Below are 18,851 nucleotides of genomic sequence, written 5' to 3' on the forward strand. Positions count from 1 at the left end.
TCTCTGTCGTCAGCAGGTCTGGTCCTTCTCTATATTCATTTGTGTTGCTGAAACAATCTAAAAATATATTTCAAACTGTAAGGAACTATAGCTATAGGGGGCGCAAAAAAAGTCCACACGTTGGAAAGTGTGCACTCCAGCACCTAGCTGGTTGTGTCTTTGTCAAGGATGTTGGTCCATTCTTTTAGTTGATTTGCAACACATGATAAACGAACAAAGACGGGCAGACGGGCAGACGGGCAGACGGGCAGACGGGCAGACGGACAGACAGACAGACAGACAAAGAAAGAAAGAAAGAAAGAAAGAAAGAAAGAAAGAAAGAAAGAAAGAAAGAAAGAAAGAAAGAAAGAAAGAAAGAAAGAAAGAAAGAAGGGTATTTCTCCGAAATGAGTATTTACCAGGAGGGATGTCTGATGACCGATGGCAAAAACCACAGATTTCCAGAAAATAGACCTAACCTGGAAATGTATGAAAGTTCCTGAACATGTCATTAATATCTCTGTTGAACACTTACATATAATGTATATTGAGTTTCTCAGCGTAAAATCAAAGATCTGCACTTCTGCTCTGAAGGCACGTAATCTTTTTTTTTTTTTTTAAACCCGATCCAGAGGCTGCTCGGAGATACTTATGTATATTAGAGATGTTTGACGAATCTAAGCTGTTAAGAGCATCGTTCAGAATAGAGATTTTGAAATCGCTGGATGTATTAAAGCATTAATGTGTGTACGTTTTTCCTCAGAGCACGTGTGATCCGGTAGTGAATCATTCAGAGACGATCAGCCACACAGTCAGTGTTCCTTTACAGACCACTCTGGGGACACTGGAGGAGATCGCCTGCTGAGTGCACTTTCCCTCCAGAGCAGCAGGAGGAGACACCGAATCTTCCTCTACGATCCTGCGGCCGGGAGCACGATCTGAGAAAGAGACAAGATATGTAAAAAAAAAAAAAGAATAATGATGTATAAAAAAATTGATTTATTTAAACATGATCATTCTGTACAAACCCAAAAAGGAACTGATGGCAGCTTTGCCAGGAAGGACAAGTACACTGAAATCTCACACATACACACACTCCGAGCAAAGACTGATGGGTGAGAAGTGTGAGAATGTGAACTTGGCACAGGCACAAGTGTGTAACTGCATCGTCTTTCTGGTCGGCTGCCGTTTTTAAAGTCTACTGCCAAAAAAACTCGAAGAAGGCCAAGCGCAGAAGGACATGAACCTTTGCATGTGTCGGTGTCTCTGGCTGAGCTGCGTTTCTCTCTCGCTTTTGTCGTGTGTGTGTCTCTGCGTCCAATTACGTGCCACTATGGATCAATTCCCGAAAAACTTCAACACCTCTCTGTTTGCGCACAGTTCAACCCAATTTCTGTTGCAAATCTGAGTGGACATTTCTGCTGTGGTCACCTCATCACGTGACTTGTCAGTATTGTTGTACACTCTTCCAAGAAAAGAGAAAAAAGACTGAAACATGAATGAGGAAAACAAGAAGAGCCTATTGTTTAGTCTGAAAGCCATAATTTCTGTTTCTCTTGCAGCAGTCAATTTTCACCTCTTTAACATTTTCAGCTCCTCTTCATTTATGTACATTATTTTTTTTTTTTTTACTTCAAATTGGATTGGAGAAGAGCAAAGAAGGCAGGCGCTTTGAGGAACATGGACGCATAGGCACCATCATGTACAGTAATGTTAAGATTGAACCCTAGTGCGTTTAAACTGGCAGGAAGTGAACGCCTTCGAAGCTGCCTTTAAACAAACCCTAGTGCAGTTTGAACACAAGGCATGCACACTTTTTATTTAATTTTTTTTATATTAGTTTCTATTTTTTCTTCATTCCAGTTTCAGAAATGTGATGTAAGATACTACGGCGGTGCTCAATTTTCGAAACACCATAGCGAATCAAAAACGCAACAGCAGCCACACAATAGCATGTCCAGTAACAAAAAAAAAGGAAAAATACAACAATGTGAATGTGAGGATCCTGAACAAAGTGTCTAATCTCATTATCAAATTGGTGTATAACAGACACACCCATTCCTACACAAAAATTTGTAATGTAAGTGTTAAACATTTTAATAAAATGGAAATATTTGGGATAAAAACTAATTTGTGTGGTGCAGAACATGATGGTAAATTCCTAGAATGCAAAATGAAAATACATAAGTTTTTATTAAACATCGAATGCTGGTTGCTCGTACAAAGCATATGACTATAAGGAAGAAAAAAAAATCTACCATTTCAGTAAATCTAGTAGAGTCTATTATATTATTTAGTCTCATTTTTCCATAGTAATCAGCAGAGATGGAAAGAGTAATAAAATATTCTACTCAAGTACTGTTACTGTGATACAATTTTATCCAAGTACAAGTTACCAGTTTAAAAATCTCCTTAAGTAAATGTAAAAAGTGGCCCATTAAAAATTTACTCAAAGTAAAATTTACAGAATTACTTTTTATACAGTGGGGGGGATTCTAGTGCAGTTCAAAAAGGACAAGGGGATATCAATCTGAAACAAGTTGCTTTTAATTTAAGGAATACCTTTTTTAAATGAAAGTGCAATAACGAAAAATATTTTTACTCAGTAACAGATAGGATTTTAAATGTGGTTAAGTACAATACTTCAAACAAAACATACTTAAAAGTAGAATTCCAGATCCGGAACTTAAAAACTTCTTTTTAAAAAAATGGATGTACGCAAAAACTACTCAATTACAGTAACGTGAGTAAATGTAATTCCTTACTTTCCACCTCTGCTAATCAGAATCTAATGCTGAGTTCCATTAACTTTAAAGTGAACCCCCTCAATTCAGTTACTTTCAAGCAGGTTTTCAGTACATATACTGTATATTAATCAATGCAACGTTGCCAAGTGATCTGAAATACTGTTCCGTCATCATTTTCGCGAACATAAACACGAAAAACAGCATCAGCAGCTTCATTTGAATTTTCAATGATTTTCAATTTCTTTTTTACGACTTAAACTGATGCACACTGCAGACAATTAGCCGCAATCATGAGGTGTTCGATAAAGAGCTTTTTTTTTTTTTTTTTTTTTTTTTTTTTTTTTTTTTTCGACATTCTTGGTGTCAGGGATGAGAGCCCTACAAAAGTATAAAATGTACTCAAAAGCTGGCACAAAAAACACTTCAGATATGCTTTGAACCGTTTTGAAAAAAAATGTGATTCATTTGTTTTTTCCTTCTGTGGACTATTTGTACACTACACAAGTCTCATTGAGCTTATATATATATATATATATATGGACAAAGTTTTGTGGACACCTGACCATAATATAACATGGTATCTGTTTTTTGAACAACCCATTCAACATGTAGTCTCCATTTTCTGTTCAAATAACCTCCACTCTTATGGAAAGATGTTTCACCAGACTTTAGAGTGTGCTTCTGGAGATTTTTGCTCATTTAGCCATAGGAAAATCAGGTACTGATGGATGTGAGGTGAGGTGAGGTGAGGTGAGGTGAGGTGAGGTGAGGTGAGGTGAGGTGAGGAGGCCCGGGGTGCAGTCACTGTTGCAATTCGTCCCAATAGTGTTTAATAGGGTTGAGGTTGGAGCTCTCTAGCGGGTCACTGAAGATCTCCCACTCAATTCATGTAAAACATATGTTAATGGAGCTGGCTTTATGCCAAGGGGCATTGTCATGCTGGAACAGGTTTAGGTCTCCTAGCTAGTGATAGGAAAAATTCATGCTACTTCATACAGAGACGTCTTTAGTACAATTGTGTGCCTCCAACTTTCCGGTAACATTTTGGGAAAGAATCACATATGGGTAAAAAAAAAAAAATCCAGGTGTCCCAATACTTTTGTCCATACACACAAACACACACGCATATATATATATATATATATATATATATATATATATATATATATATATATATATATATATATATATATAATAAACTATCCTGTGATCTCATTTCGGAGTTCTATTTTCATCTTGTATCAACAATCTTGGACGTCATTAAATTAAACCGTCTGATTATTTATTGAGTTGCCAATTATTTAATATCATTTAAAAGTGCTCAAAATATAATGTCTTGAATGTTTTGTCCCTTTTTTCAATATGTAATAAATGAAATGATGTAAAACGCTTGGGGGTGTGCAGTTATTGAAAAGACAATCCGCGTTTCCCTTGTTTTCTATAACAGCACATTCCAAAGTGTTTTTATTGCAATGCACGTCATCGTTATGTATTTAATGTCTTTCGTAAAACGAGTGTGATGTTGCTATCACTTTTGTTGTTGCAGCTATAGGTTCTTAAATACCTTTGCTTTAAAAGCTTAAGTCTGATTGGACAGAAAATGTTTCTTTTTTTATTATTAGCTGTTTATAGCAGTTTTACAGATGCAAGACAAAATTATAGGTTTATATATTTGTGTATTATAGCAATCGAAGTTAAACATCTACATGTGAGCTTAATGACATGGGAAAGTCTTCAGGAAAGAAGAGTTGGTCCTTTTGCAGTTTCTTGGTAACAGTACTAGTCATCCTATTAGCAAGAGCGCATGGAAAGTCGTAACCTCATATTTGGAGCTACACTTTAGCTACAAAAGTTTGTAGACACCTGACCATAAGTATGGTATGTCCTTTTTGAACATCCCATTCCACATGTAGTGCCCATTTGCTGTTATAATAACCTCTACTCTTCTGAGTAGATGTTTCACTCAGTTTGGGAGTGTGCTTGTGGAGATTTGTGTTCCTTCATCCACAGGGTGTTAGTAAAGTCAGGTACTGGTGTACTGTAGGTAAGAAGGCTTGGGGTTGACATCAGAACTAAGGGTTTGGGTTTCATGAAAGGAGAATTTCATGCCAGTAAATCCAAAGATGTCCTAACAGTTTGAGGAAGAACCACATATGACTGGAAAGATCAGGTTTTTAATACTTATGGCAATGCAGTGTACATTATACACATTTTTACTTTAGAATCAAAAGTCCTTGAATGTAAAATTAACATGTTTTGTATTCAGCATGAAGCCAGCAAAAACAATAGCCTGAGGTGCTCTTGAAAAAACAAACAAATTAATTTGATTCAATAAAAGCTTCTGGATGTCGTGCTAATGTGGAGTCATGCTAAGGGAAGACCCATGTTTTCACTACACACACACACACACACACACACACACACACACACACACACACACACACACACACACACATACATAGCTTCCTGTCCCATGTCTAAATGGCATTTAAGATTCACATTTCCATGCTAATAAGGTTTTGATTTCTGTGTGACTAGCTTCAGTTTTTTGTGGTTATTAAGGAGACGTTCATGCCGCTGTTTGCACGAGATTAGCATTCTAGGGAAGCTTAGTGACAGGAGAAATGACTGCATTTGTCAAACAGTGTTGCAGACGCACAAACTCACCTGCTGGTGGCGTTTCAGTAAGTGTGTCGAGCACCTTTACATCTTCAGATACATTTTATGTGAATCCTAATACTAATATTAATGATAATATGTACTATTATTAGTAGTATTAGCATTCATTAATTATAAGATAGTTGCAATATTAATCAAAAAAAGTCTGCTAATGGAAAAAAATAAAATAAAATAAAAAAACAGTAAAAGTAAAAATACAAAAGTATTTGACTTCAAATGTAATTAAGTATCCAAAGTGCTATGATTTATTGTTTCTATAAAACAAACACCAAGCGCCAATGAAAACAAGTTTAAAACAGAGCTGGCGCTCTACACTGATTGGTGGCTTGCTGTGTGTTTGACCAGTTACGTTCTTATCCACTTATAAATAAAAAAGGAACAACTGATTTCACCAAATGTAGTTGAGTAAAAAGTACGATATTTGACTTGAAAATGTAGTAAAGTTAAAGTAAAAGTCTCCCCAAATGGAAATACTTCAGTAAAGTACAGATTCGTGAAACTTCCAACACAAATGACAACTCAATTGAAAAAAAAAGTTATTTATTGTCCAATCTCTTTCTCTCTCTCTCTCTCTCTCTCTCTCTCTCTCTCTCTCTCTCTCTCTCTCTCTCTCTCTCTCTCTCTCTCTCTCTCTCTCTCTCTCTCTTTCTCCATCTTTTTCTCTCACACTCTTTTACTCACACGTTTGCATTTGCATTTTCTCTCACACTCTCTCTCTCTCACAAACACACTCCATCTCTCTCTCTTTCCATCACACTTTCACTAATTTTTTTGTACACTATCATTTGGATTTTTTTTACAATCTGTCTCACTCTCACACCCTCGCATTCTCTCTCAAACCCTTTCTCTCCACCTCTCTTTTTCTTTCACACATTTTCATATTTCACTCTTTCATATTTTTTACTCTCACATTCGCAATTTTCTCTCACTCTCTCTCGCTTTCTCTCATTTAAACTTGCATTCTTTGACACTCACATTCTCTCTATCTTTCTTTCACACTCTCACTTTTTCTCACTTTCTCCTTTCTCCTTTACTTTCAAATTCTCTCTCACACTTATTTTCCACTGCATGGATTGACCTTGTTTACATGTTCAATTTACTTCACTTGACTGGGTTTCATTAAATACTCATCCTCCTCTATGTTTTAATTTGATTAAAATCAAACTGTTGTTTCTTTTTTGTTCTTTTCCTGGGCTTCCTTTCATCCCTGATTTGGCAAAAAGTGTCAGCTAGGTTCGAGTTCATTCATCTTCAGTAAGCACTTTATCTTTTTTCAGGGATGCAGTGGATGTGGAATCCATCCTGGGAATACTTCCTGGATCGAGCACCGTGCATCACAGAGCACTGTGCACAAACACATCAATAACCATGATGAATTTCGAGGAGCTAGTTTACCTCCTGGCATGATTCTGTGGGGTAGGAGGAAACCACAGAACCCACATGGACATGCAGAAGGGGGCACGTGGAACTGCTTACAGACAGGAATCAGAGCTTGGGATCGAATCAGGGAGGCTGTGGGTCTGTAGGAGGCGACGTTGCCCACCATACCGCCATGCCGCCTACAAATCCCTGGTAATTAAAAACAATGCTCACTCAAATATTATATTTCTGTCCCTCTAAATCTCATTATAGTTTCATGTGTCTGATTAAATTTACAATTTTCTGCTTTCAGAAGCAAAAAAAAAGTTCCTCAAGCAAATATAATTTTTTGTTTCTTAAATCCTGCCTGCAAAATGATACTAAATCCTGGAAACTAAAAAGATGCAGAGTTGGTCTTTAAACACATCAGCGGAGTGCAAAAAGAGGTCTTTTTGGGCGAAAGAAAAAATAATAATAATTTGACTTTCAACCATTTTGAGCTGCTTTCTAAACTTGCAACCTTATTTCTCTTTCCCCCGACCAAAAAAAATAAAAAGGCGCAAAAATATCCTAACTAAGATTAGAAAATAAAAGAGAGATAGCATCAAATCATTATTACCACTAATGTAGTTTGAAAGGACAACATGGTGAGATGTCCATAATAAATAACTAATTCGAGTAAATCATTCAGATGACCTGTGGTTAAATACTTTTAATGTACCTTAAGAGCAGATCCATTTGATCTCTGTATCTCTGTAGCATCACATGAATATAAAGAGTGATCTGTGGTGAGTTTAAACGGACAATTTACAGACCTGGCAACCTGTTTTTTGGAACCCTGTCCCTATTCAACATTTTTATATTAGTAGTGTTTTGACTGGTGCTCTTGACTCATTTATTGATGTGTAGCTGAAGCATATATTCTGTCACTGTAAAATGCACACACACACACACACACACACACACACACACACACACACACACACACACACACACACACACACACATACATACACATATCCAGAGGTCGCAAAAGTACACACATCCATTACTTAAGTAGAAGTACAGATACTCATGTTTTAAAATACTCGGGTAAAAGTTGAAGTACTGATTAGACCTTTTTACTTAAGTGAAAGTAAAGAAGTCTTGGCTCTGACATGTACTTAAGTAAAAAGTAGTTATTACTTCTACCTGTTTTAGCTGTTAACTGGACCTCACATCATATTAATATTAGATAGATAGATAGATAGATAGATAGATAGATAGATAGATAGATAGATAGATAGATAGATAGATAGATAGATAGATAGATAGATAGATAGATAGATAGATAGATTGATTGATTGATTGATTGATTGATTGATAGATTTAACTTTATTGTACAGGTACGCAGCAACAAAATGCAGTTTGGCATCTACCAGAAGTGCAAATAGTGCAGATAAATATGTATTATATTTGCAGCATTTGATATATATATATATGTAAGCATATGTACAGTGATTAAATATAAAGGCTATAACAGTACAGAGACGTGTGGACATCATTAAGAGCCTTTGCTATGTTTGCACACGGACAGTTAATGAGGTGATACCGAAGAAAGTGCACCTCTTCGAGTCAAGTCAAGAAGCTTTTATATATATATATATAATCATAGACATTTTACAGATTTGAATGATGTATTGTTTTTATCTGTACGAACAATAAAGACAGTAATTTAAGTTTGTTTCAACATTATGAGGGAAAAACCCACAAAACGCCACCCAGAGGGTAAATTGTGTAAAACATGGCGGATTTGGTGTTTGATTTGAGACTTGGCGCAAAAGTTTACTGATTAAAATTATTTTTCGGTGAAGTTTATTTATTTATTTTATGTCTAAGTAAAGAAGGGACGTCGTGAATAAGTGTATGTTTTGCTGGAGGTTTTAATTTCGCCTCTTTTATATTTATTTATTTATATTTTTTTATAAAAATGGTAGAAACAGAAATGCGCGCTGAATTGATAGCGTTAATACAGTTTAGTATCGTTTAATATAATTTGAATTTTAACAGCCAATATATATATATATATATATATATATATATATATATATATATATATATATATATATATATATATATATATATATATATATATATTATATTAATACAAAATGAATTAAAAATGTTGTTACCTAATGAATGTATCCAGGCTGAAGATCCACATATAGAACACAAGCAGAGAAAAGATGATGATGATCATGAATGTGTCTGTTCTCAGTCATGTTTACATCACTGACTCCCTCTGTCTCATCCACGTTCACCCCAAACTTTTCACTGCCTTCTACCCTGCTCATTCTTAGCTTCGTAAATTAGTGGTGAGTGAGAGTCAGGACTTTATACACCAGCGGATTGAAAAAGACGCGCAGTAACAGGAAATCGGTTGTTCGGCTGAAATCAGCACGTAGTGAAAAGAAAGATTTTTATTTCACCAAATCAATGGATTAAAAGTAAAGTAACGAGCCGGTTTTGAAAATGTAAGAAGTAAAAAGTACAGATATTTGTGTAAAAATTTAATGAGTAAAAGTAAAAAGTTGTCTGAAAAATAAATAGTGGAGTAAAGTACTGATACCAGAAAAATCTACTTAAGTACATTAACAAAGTATTTGTACTCCGTTACTTCCCACCTTTGCACATATCCCAGTCTTCTTAACTCTAAAGAAATGATAAGTAATTCCTTATACAGACTGTGAGATTCCTACTTTCTTATAAGATCATTACAAATCACACAGTGCAACACGGACTGTGTGACACATCGAATCGTAGGCTATGGCAGAAGGTAGTGTAGAACAATAAAGCATCATGAGCACATGCTATTTGAACAGAAATTCATCAGCATGCACTAGTGGGGAAAAAATAGAGCAAAATAGCTCATCAATTGGCAATTATGGTTTTTATGTGTACTGAAAAAACAAAGAGGAGGCAGCAGAGAAGAGATTATGGACCTGATCATGGCTAGGAAAAAGAGGCCAGCTTGTGATGCCAATTTCACAAAGTGAGTTTGAAATCGAGGACACATCGTTGAGACCTCTGCTGCCACAACTCTTTTTCTCCCACAATTTGGCGACAAGGTGAGGGAGGCGAGATTGAGATGGTTTGGACATGTGCAAAGGAGGGACAGGGTGTATATCGGTAGGAGAATGTTGACGATAGAGCCTCCAGGCAGGAGAAAAAGAAGAAGGCCATGGATGTGGTGAGGGAAGACATGCAGGTGCTTGGATTGAAAGAGGCAGATGTGATATGGAGATGGATGATCTGCTTTGGGACCCCTCAAGGAGGAAAGGAGTAAGGCCAAGGTTTATGGTTGTGGTGAGGGAAGACAAGCAGGTAGATGGTGTGAAAGAGGCAGATGTAGAGGACAGGGGGCATGGAGACGGATGATCCGCTGTGGCGACCCCTAATGGGAGAAGCTAAAGGAAGAAAAAGAATTCGCTGAGATCAAACAATCATTTCATCCTTAATGCAAGAGAGCTCGGAGGATAGAATCATATCTGTATGGAAGACAATTTGAGATCAATATGCACTGTATCTTCTCTATGCTTCTCTATCACATTTGCTCCTTAACACAAATATATCTTCTCAAATACCCCAATCAACCCCAGTAAACTTACCTGTATCAGGCAAATAAAGCATTGTATATTTACTCACTATTAAGAACAGGAACAGTTTCTCAGAAATGATTTGAACATAGTAAAGCGAGAACTGTGCAAACTGTGCTGTTGATTCGCTTGTTCTCAACACCGAAAGATCCTACATCTTATACATGGAGTGTGTCAGCACCTCCTAATTTTGGAAAAAGACTCAAACCATGTCCACTCTAATATGTTGTCATTTGAAAGTGCATATTTTTCTGAGACAGCGTTGATAGTCAATGAAAATGTAGCCTTTTGAAAACTCTCTTCAAAGTGGATCGCTGTGGACTGTGAAAATGGGGGGGGTTTCGAAAACGATGGCGCATATTTTGTCATGTGACGGTGCCTTTCCTCGACATTGCTGTGAAGTTTTAGAGAGCCGGAAAGTAAACAAATGCCTGGCAGAATGGATAAAGGTTGAATCGTCATGCGCAGAACAGGGAAAACGAAAGTGTGGACGTGGAGAATTTTATTTATTTTTTTTTAGACTTGGCCTTAAAGCCTAGTTACAGGCATTCAGTTGTTGTATAAATATATACATTTAAATACTTTATGAATAAAAATATTGGGACTTAGAGGCACACATTTGGATGCATGGCTTGCTTTAGAGCTCTGACCTTAACCCTATTGAACACCTTTTGGATGAAATGGAACCCTGACTGCATCCCAGGCCTTCTCACCTGACCCACGTTAGCACCTGGCTTAACTAACTCTCTTTGTGAATGAATGAGCACAAATCTCCACAAGTGCACTCCAAAATCTAGTGGAACATCTTCCCAGAAAAGTGAAGATTATTATAACAGCAAATCTAAACTAAATGTGGAATGAGATGTTCAGAAAGCACAAGAAAAAGTTTATGTCCACAAACTTTTGTTTATATAGTGTAGATTTTTATTGATCCCGTTTCAGTTCTAATAGTTCCTGACATTTGAATCATTCAGTACTGACTTTTTTTCTGTGTGTGTTTGTGTGTGTCTGTGGGTGTGGGTCCAAAAAGCACATCCTAATTTTCATTTAGCAAAAAAATAATTAGTTTGTTAATTGTGCATGAAATTTGGTATTGAATGTTCCAGCCAAAATCATTTTCCATGTCATTAAAAAAGATCATCATTTTTCAATTTTTCGTTTTGTTCATTTCATTTGATTTTCACAATCCAGTCATTTTTTTCCACATTTTTTTAATTCTAATTTATTTCTCTTTCCCAAAACGTCATTATTTAATGTAATTTTCCTCTGAACGATTTCGTTATATTTACCTGCTTCTCCCACATGATTCTTTACATTTCATTTGTTCTTTTTCCTCCCATTTAATTTATTTTATGATTAATTTAACGTAATATTTCTCCATGATTCATTATTTTTATAAGATTTTTTTATTTTATCTATTTCTTTTCTCATTTTCATTTTTTTATTTTTATTTTTCCAATGTTGAATATTTTTTCATATATCACTTTTTGTTAAACAATTGTTTTTCTTCTGTTTCCTTGATGCATTTGTTTCAAATTTTTTCATTTTTTCATTTCTAATGGAAAAAATGGTCTCTAAATTCATTCACTTTGGCACCGAATTCTTTTGAAAGGATTTTATTTTTGGACATTTCTCCTCTTTATGATTCATTATTTTTTTTTATTTATTATTTTTTTTATTTTTATTTTTTTTTACCTTTATTCCAGAGGCTGTTTTCACGTCCCCTGGTGGTCTAGTGGTTAAGATGCAGCGCTCTCACCGCTGCGACCCGGGTTTGATCCCCGGTCAGGGAACCATCCCCAGCCACTCTTAGTGCCGGTCCCAAGCCCGGATAAATTGTGGAGGGTTGCGTTAGGAAGGGCATCCAGCGTAAAACATATGCCAAATCAAACGTGCGGAGGATCCGCTGTGGCGACCCCTAACGGGAGAAGCCGAAAAGAAAGTTTATTCCAGAGGCTGTTTTCAAAAACAACTTAGATCTTTGACTTTAAAAAACTAAATTGCTTAATTCCAGCAAGCTCCTAAACACGAAACACAATTGTATCTGTTGTAAGTTCAGTTCAGTCTCACACTGAAGTGAAATGGGCTTTGAGAATAGCAGAACATTTGTATTTGTGTGTAGTGGCCTGAGGGCATGGCGTCGTGCTCTGGCCTGTGTGGTCCGTCTGCCGAGAGGCTGATGTCTAATTGAACAGTGCTTGTGGTGATTACTGAGCTCAGAGTGTTCTAAGCATAACAAGGCCTAGGGAAATTAGTGGCATTTTCAAACTAGAGGGGTTTCATTAACACGCAGTGACACTAATTGAGGATCCTGAGGCCTTAGGGCTTTTTATCTGCACAAGTTCTGTGCCTCAGCTTTATTCACCATAAACAACTTCAATATTTTACTCTTAATACACACAGACAAGTCAAGAATCTGTTAAAGCTGACCAGGAACAAACATTTACTAAAATTAAATACATTTTTTGAAGATTTAAAAAAAGCGAAATCCTCTGTCTCTGTTTCTCCTTCTTTCACTCTCTCAATCTTTACATTTTAATGAGATGTTTTTTTATATTTTTTTATTTGTTTCTTTTTATTTAGTCATTTCCCAAGACACAATATATATATATATTTTTTTTTTATATATATATAAAATATTTTTCTTTCATAATTATAAATTCTTTTTTTTAACATGATTCCTAATTGAAGTAATGAAATAAATAACAATGATGAATAGAATAATGAAAGAAATTATTTATTTATTAATTATTAATTATTATTTCCTAAGTAAACAAAACAAGCAACTAAATTAATGAATAGGACAAATCGTTAAAAAAATAACCTGTTTATTTATTAAATTGTTATTTTTTTTTTTTTATGTACTTGATTCATTTTGTCATTTTCTACCATAAATATATTTCATTTATTTTTTTACATCATTTGAGTTCAGGGGGATCTGAAACGAATTAATAAAACATCAGTATTAATTAGTTATAATTTAATTAGTATTTTTTTTTTTACCAAATTTTTATATTCAATCCACTTCTTTTTTTTTTATCATCAGGATGATTTTAAAGCCATGGGAGTTAAACTGGATGCACATGGCTACATTTTTCTTGATAAAACCACACAAGTGGCCAAAACATAAACAAGTAGAGCAACAAAAAGTTCCTTTATCACTTTTGGTGGTGTTTTGTGCTTTATGTTCTGATATATTTTTCTTTAGTATTATAAAACAATCTGGAAGCCTTAATGTTCTCGTGGATTTTAAAAGCCACATGACCTGTTGCATAACCTTTGTCTGAGCAGGCACTTTTTGTTAATTGAAATCAATTGAATTAATTTGAATTAAATGAATGAGAACAATGACTCCTTCAACCTGTCAATCAGTGAACCAAAATCTATTCTTTGATCAGTAGAAAAGCCATTTTTCAGGGTTACTGTTTAATAAAAATCCAAAAACAAAATCCAAAAACTTTGTCTATATAGTCAAGTAGACTATATAGACAAAGATTTGTGGTGACCTGACCATAAGACTGGTAAGTGGTCAAAACCTCCATGCTTTTGGAGTTTGCTTTCAGAGAGTTTTTTGCTCATTCAGCCACAAGGGTGCAATTCCAATTCATCTCAATGGTGTTTAAAAGGTTTGAGGTCAGAGCTCTGAAGCAGGTCACTCAAACTCTTCCACTCCAACCCATCTACACCATGTTTTTTAATGCCATCATAGAAATCATAGCCTGAATTTACCCTCAGTCTTCAGACTACACCATGCTCGCTCAGCTCCTCTAGCACTGCTCGACTGGTCCCACAATCTCTCAAGAGTAATACATGTTCTGGCACCAAGGTGGTGGAATGAACTTAACCTAGATGTCAGAACAGCTTAATCACTGGGGATCTCCAACAGGGGAATAAAGACCTACCTCTTCCTGAAACACTTAAACTAGCACTTTTTTCCCTGTTTGTTTTATGTCTTTGTTAAAAAAAAAAAAAATGTGTGCTATAATTCCTCTGAACAGAGTTTAGGCTGAGTTGGCAACCTAGTGAACCAGTGATGATTTATACATTGATAGAGCCTCAAAGCACTTTTGTACGTTCCCCTGGATGAGGACGTCTGCTAATTGGCGTAAATGTAATTGTATTAGGAATGCAAATGTGAACAAACAGGCACAAAAGGCAACTTGTTTGAATTAAATTTCACATCTAAAGTCATAAGATAAACCATAAATACAATTCCGTTAAAAATTCCGATTTATACATTTGCAACTGAATGCCTATTTTACGATTCACGATTTTGATGATGATCACAAATTGTTCTGTATTGTTGAAAGATTTATGATCAAACTCTTGATGTCACCCATATGAGGATGGGTTCCCCTTTGAGTCTGGTTCCTCTCAAGGTTTCTTCCTCATAACATCTAAGGGAGTTTTTCCTTGCCACTGTCGCCACGGCTGCTCATCAGGGACAAATTCACACCATTCACCTTAACTGTTGTTTTCTGTAAAGCTGCTTTGAGACAATGTCTGTTGTGAAAAGCGCTATACAAATAAACTTGACTTGACTTGACTTGACGATTTACAGTCTGTCAAATTTGCACATCTGAGACCCTAAACACTAAATGGTGTATAAGATCGTGTCTCAAACACAAATTCAAGCAAAGACATGTTTTCTGTATTGCTCCAGTAAGCTCATGAACACGACGTCAGTACCGAGTCTCAGCATTGCGTCCAGTTGCATAAGCCCAGTGTTTTGCAACTGCACTCCGGTCCCCATGTTACAGTGTTCTGCTTTCATTCTACATCGACTCCTGCGAGATTCCTCACGCCTCTTCGGCTCATTAGCGAGTCCTTTACGATGTGAGTCCGGTGTAGTGGTGGTCGGGCAAGGAAGCAGAAAATGTTTTTGGCATGTAAAACCACTGTGTTTGCAAAAAAAAGCCCCCCAAATAACAGACTAACCATTTGCCAGATGCTCGTATCTACAGCAAACTACATACACTGCAGCTTTTAAGTGCAGGGTTTAAACTCATGACCTTCTAATCAGATCATCAGATCAATTTCAATCTTTTTATTTTTATATATATATATATTTTTAAGTTTCTTCCATTTATTGCCTGCTTAATATTTATTTAAAAAATACAATACCTGCCCCAAAAATTATAGCACAGAAATACACAGGGAAAAAAAACTACTATATGTAGTATAAAACATAAAGTATTGTTTATAATATATAAACTTCTTCATATCTTATAAACCTTTAGTTTGAGAGAAAATAATATTCCCTTATATCCATTTACAGGTCAAATCTTATTTATAGAACTTGTTATTATTTGTATTATTTTACTTCTATTATTGTTTAAGTCTATTTATTTACATTCACAGGTGATTATTCAGTATGAATTATTGGAACTGGACAAAATAATAGTCAGTGTTTTTTACCTCACTGCTGTAACTTTGTCAATATGATGAAGAAAACTCACTATTCTGTCACTGTGTTATTTAGTTATAAAACTAATTAAGATATACCTTTATTCGTCCAACAGTGGAGAAACTTCTCTGTTACAGCAGCAAAATATAAATAGAATAAAGAATAGAGACATAATTCGGTATACACACAAGACAATGTAGAAATACAAAAAGAAACAAAAAGAGACCACGTGTAAGTATATTATACATTATAAACATATGGAATAGTATACAGATATTTTCTGTGAAATCACAAACTGCATTTTTTATATCCAGAATTCAAATACTCAAATAAAGTGAGTCTCATGACAGAGTAAGACTAGCAATAGACTGAGACTAAGATTAATAACAGAAAGCCCATTTTATCTCTGATTATCTAATAATAAAAATAGCACAGTAATGAGGATCATGCAATACATACATTTAAAACATCTCTCAGTTGTGGAATATTAACAACTGATTGGTTTTTGATAGGCGTCAGTAATCTTGTTATTCAAACAAATCCAGTGCACTAAATGTTCAGTATGAAAACACACAGAGGCTCTTCAGAAGCTAAGCTGAACTTACTGCATCAGGCTAAACCGATCCTAACTTCTTTCTTATTATATTCAAAGCATTTTATTTGAATGGTATTAGTTCAAGTAGGTACTGCAGCTAAAACATTAAAAGTCAAGTGTTTGTTGTGGTCATGGATGATAAGAGAGGGTTTAAGCCTTTGTCACTCGGTTGTTCCGAGAGCAATTGAGAGGTTCTGTATGTCCTGCTTGTAGCTTAAGGGAGAGTTGATAAAGTCAGTCAATGCTAAAGGTTTGATCAGTGATTTCAAGTGGAAGAGCTCGGGGAGTCACAAGTCTTTCAGCTCCACTTTGGGTTCTTCATTCCTACCTGGTGTACCCGAACAAGGGTGAAAGTAGCTACAAGTGCAAATAGATCAAATAACATGCAAACATACAAGATAAACAAACAGTGCTAGCTTAGCAGACATCTAAACAAAAGAATGTGAGTTCAAATCCCAGCGCCACCAAGCTGTAACTTTTGGGCCCTTGAGCAAGGCCCTTAACACTCAATCTTCCCAGTTAAATAGATCATTGTTATTCTCTCTGGATAAGGGCATCTGCCCAGTTCTGCAAATGCAAAACACAAAATGACTCATCGAAAATCATAACCTGAATTGTGGCATGTGGAAACAAAAGTCTGAGGACGGGAAAATGCATAAGTTCCCCATGATTTTGATGTGGTTGTATTTTTTGTTTGTTTTTTTTTTTTTTTTTTTTCATTCGGTGACCAAATGTCTTCTGTGACCCTGCAGAGAAAGTTTTATGCTTCAAGCTCATGCTAACCGAAATCCATCTTCCTTTATTTAATGAGCTTGGAATGTCCGTGATAACAAAATCAATAATCTTCATCGGACTCCTTAAACAAGCAGAAGCCGGGGGGTTTGTTTGTTTTTTGTTTTCCTTTGTCCAGATTCACCCTTCAGATCTTGGGTTATGAGAGATCTCATTATTAAAAACATAGAAGACCTTAATTGCTTAACCTACAGAGATTAATAAGGTTAATATAATAAACCAGTAGTAGTCTATATTCGGAGTATAACCTGATTTGGCAACCTGCTGAACTTTTGCTGAACAGATGCACAGATTTCACCTGATTTTAAAAAAAGAGAAAAGGTGAAAAAAGTTCAATGATGTCTTTCAAACCAAAAAGCAAAGGTCATGCTGGTTCAACTTCTAGCCACGAATTATAATCAATAGATTGATTTCCAATGCTGGTGTGCATTAAAGTGTATCAGATGGAGAAAGGCAAAGTAATAGCATGTCACTGGAGACTTATACACAAAGGTCAGATTTGATGTGAAGGAGTAGCAGCTTGGTGTGGCTGGAATTTTGGATTGTCCAATGTCGTAACCACCTTCCAAGAATTGTTTGATTACAGTGCAAACACAAACCCAGAGACAAAAAAGCATTAAGCAAAAACTAGACTATGGAGCAAGGACAACCGCAGAAAGATAAACCAGTCTATTCTTCCTCTCGTTGCTTCCGTTAGGGGTCCCAGACCAGATCATCCATCTCCATATTACATCTGCCTCTTTCAATCCAAGCACCTGCATGTCTTCCCTCACCACATCCATTCCTCTTTTTCTCCTGCCTGGTGGCTCCATCCTCAGCATCCATCTACCAATATGCCCTATGTTCCCCCTCTGCACATGACCAAACCAGCTCAATAAACCTCTCTCATCTTGTCTCCGAAAGAACGTCCTACCTGCACGATTTCTCTAATAAACTCATTTTTATTCCTGTCCATCCTCATCACTCAAAATGAAAATCGCAGCATCTTCAAACCATAAAACAAAGCAGGTCTCACCACTTTTCCTTTCAATCTTGCAGATACCCTTCCATCAACAAACAAGTTTTTATATAAGTGCTAATTACAAGACAATGTGTCCCAGGTGCAAAAATAGTGTAGTCCTGTGCCATGAACCTGACAGCCTGGCATTTCTTTCTTTTATAAGGTAAGAGGGCAGCTACAGTAATTGTGCGGTTTTACTCCGAATCTCTGACTCCTGACCTGTAAAATCCACAAAAAAACTTCACCAAAGAAATTGTTCAGCACACTCTGGTAAGCCACAAGCTCCTGAAATGAAAACACGCAGGTTCTCTAAAACACCCTGGGATCTCTAAAAGGAGCAAGAAACTTTTAATAGCTACCCACCTTCACATTGCTGCTCTGTGTTACGCAGATAAACAAATTAGTGCAGATAGCGGCCCACAGGGGGAATAATTCAAAACCCAAATAGAATAAAGTCTACGGATGGTTCACTGGGCGCCAGTGGAATGTCTGAAATCTCATCGTTTTGGTGGAGAGGTGATTTTCAAAGCCAATATGGAAAAAAAGAATTGTCCCTTAAGTTCATTTTCCTGAAATTCCCTTTATTTATACTGAAGCACACTGATTAAATGCTTACGTGTACATTTGAGTCAGGATTATAGACCTCGTCTACATTTCC

The 18,851-nt window shown here is 36.0% G+C and overlaps 1 protein-coding gene across 1 annotated transcript in view; it reads left to right on the top strand.

Moving 5' to 3' along the window:
* asic2 (acid-sensing (proton-gated) ion channel 2) overlaps window positions 1-2,058 on the top strand; it is a 178,079-nt gene extending 176,021 nt beyond the window's left edge. Inside the window, exon 10 of the mRNA XM_083567280.1 lies at window positions 743-2,058. Coding sequence (XP_083423406.1) covers window positions 743-844 — 102 coding nt within the window. The 3' untranslated portion in view covers window positions 845-2,058. The remainder of the gene's footprint in view (window positions 1-742) is intronic.
* The last annotated feature ends 16,793 nt before the right edge of the window (window positions 2,059-18,851 follow it).

The sequence above is a fragment of the Silurus aristotelis genome, assembly GCF_946808225.1.
Source record: "Silurus aristotelis genome assembly, chromosome: 17".
In the NCBI taxonomy this organism is placed as follows: domain Eukaryota; kingdom Metazoa; phylum Chordata; class Actinopteri; order Siluriformes; family Siluridae; genus Silurus; species Silurus aristotelis.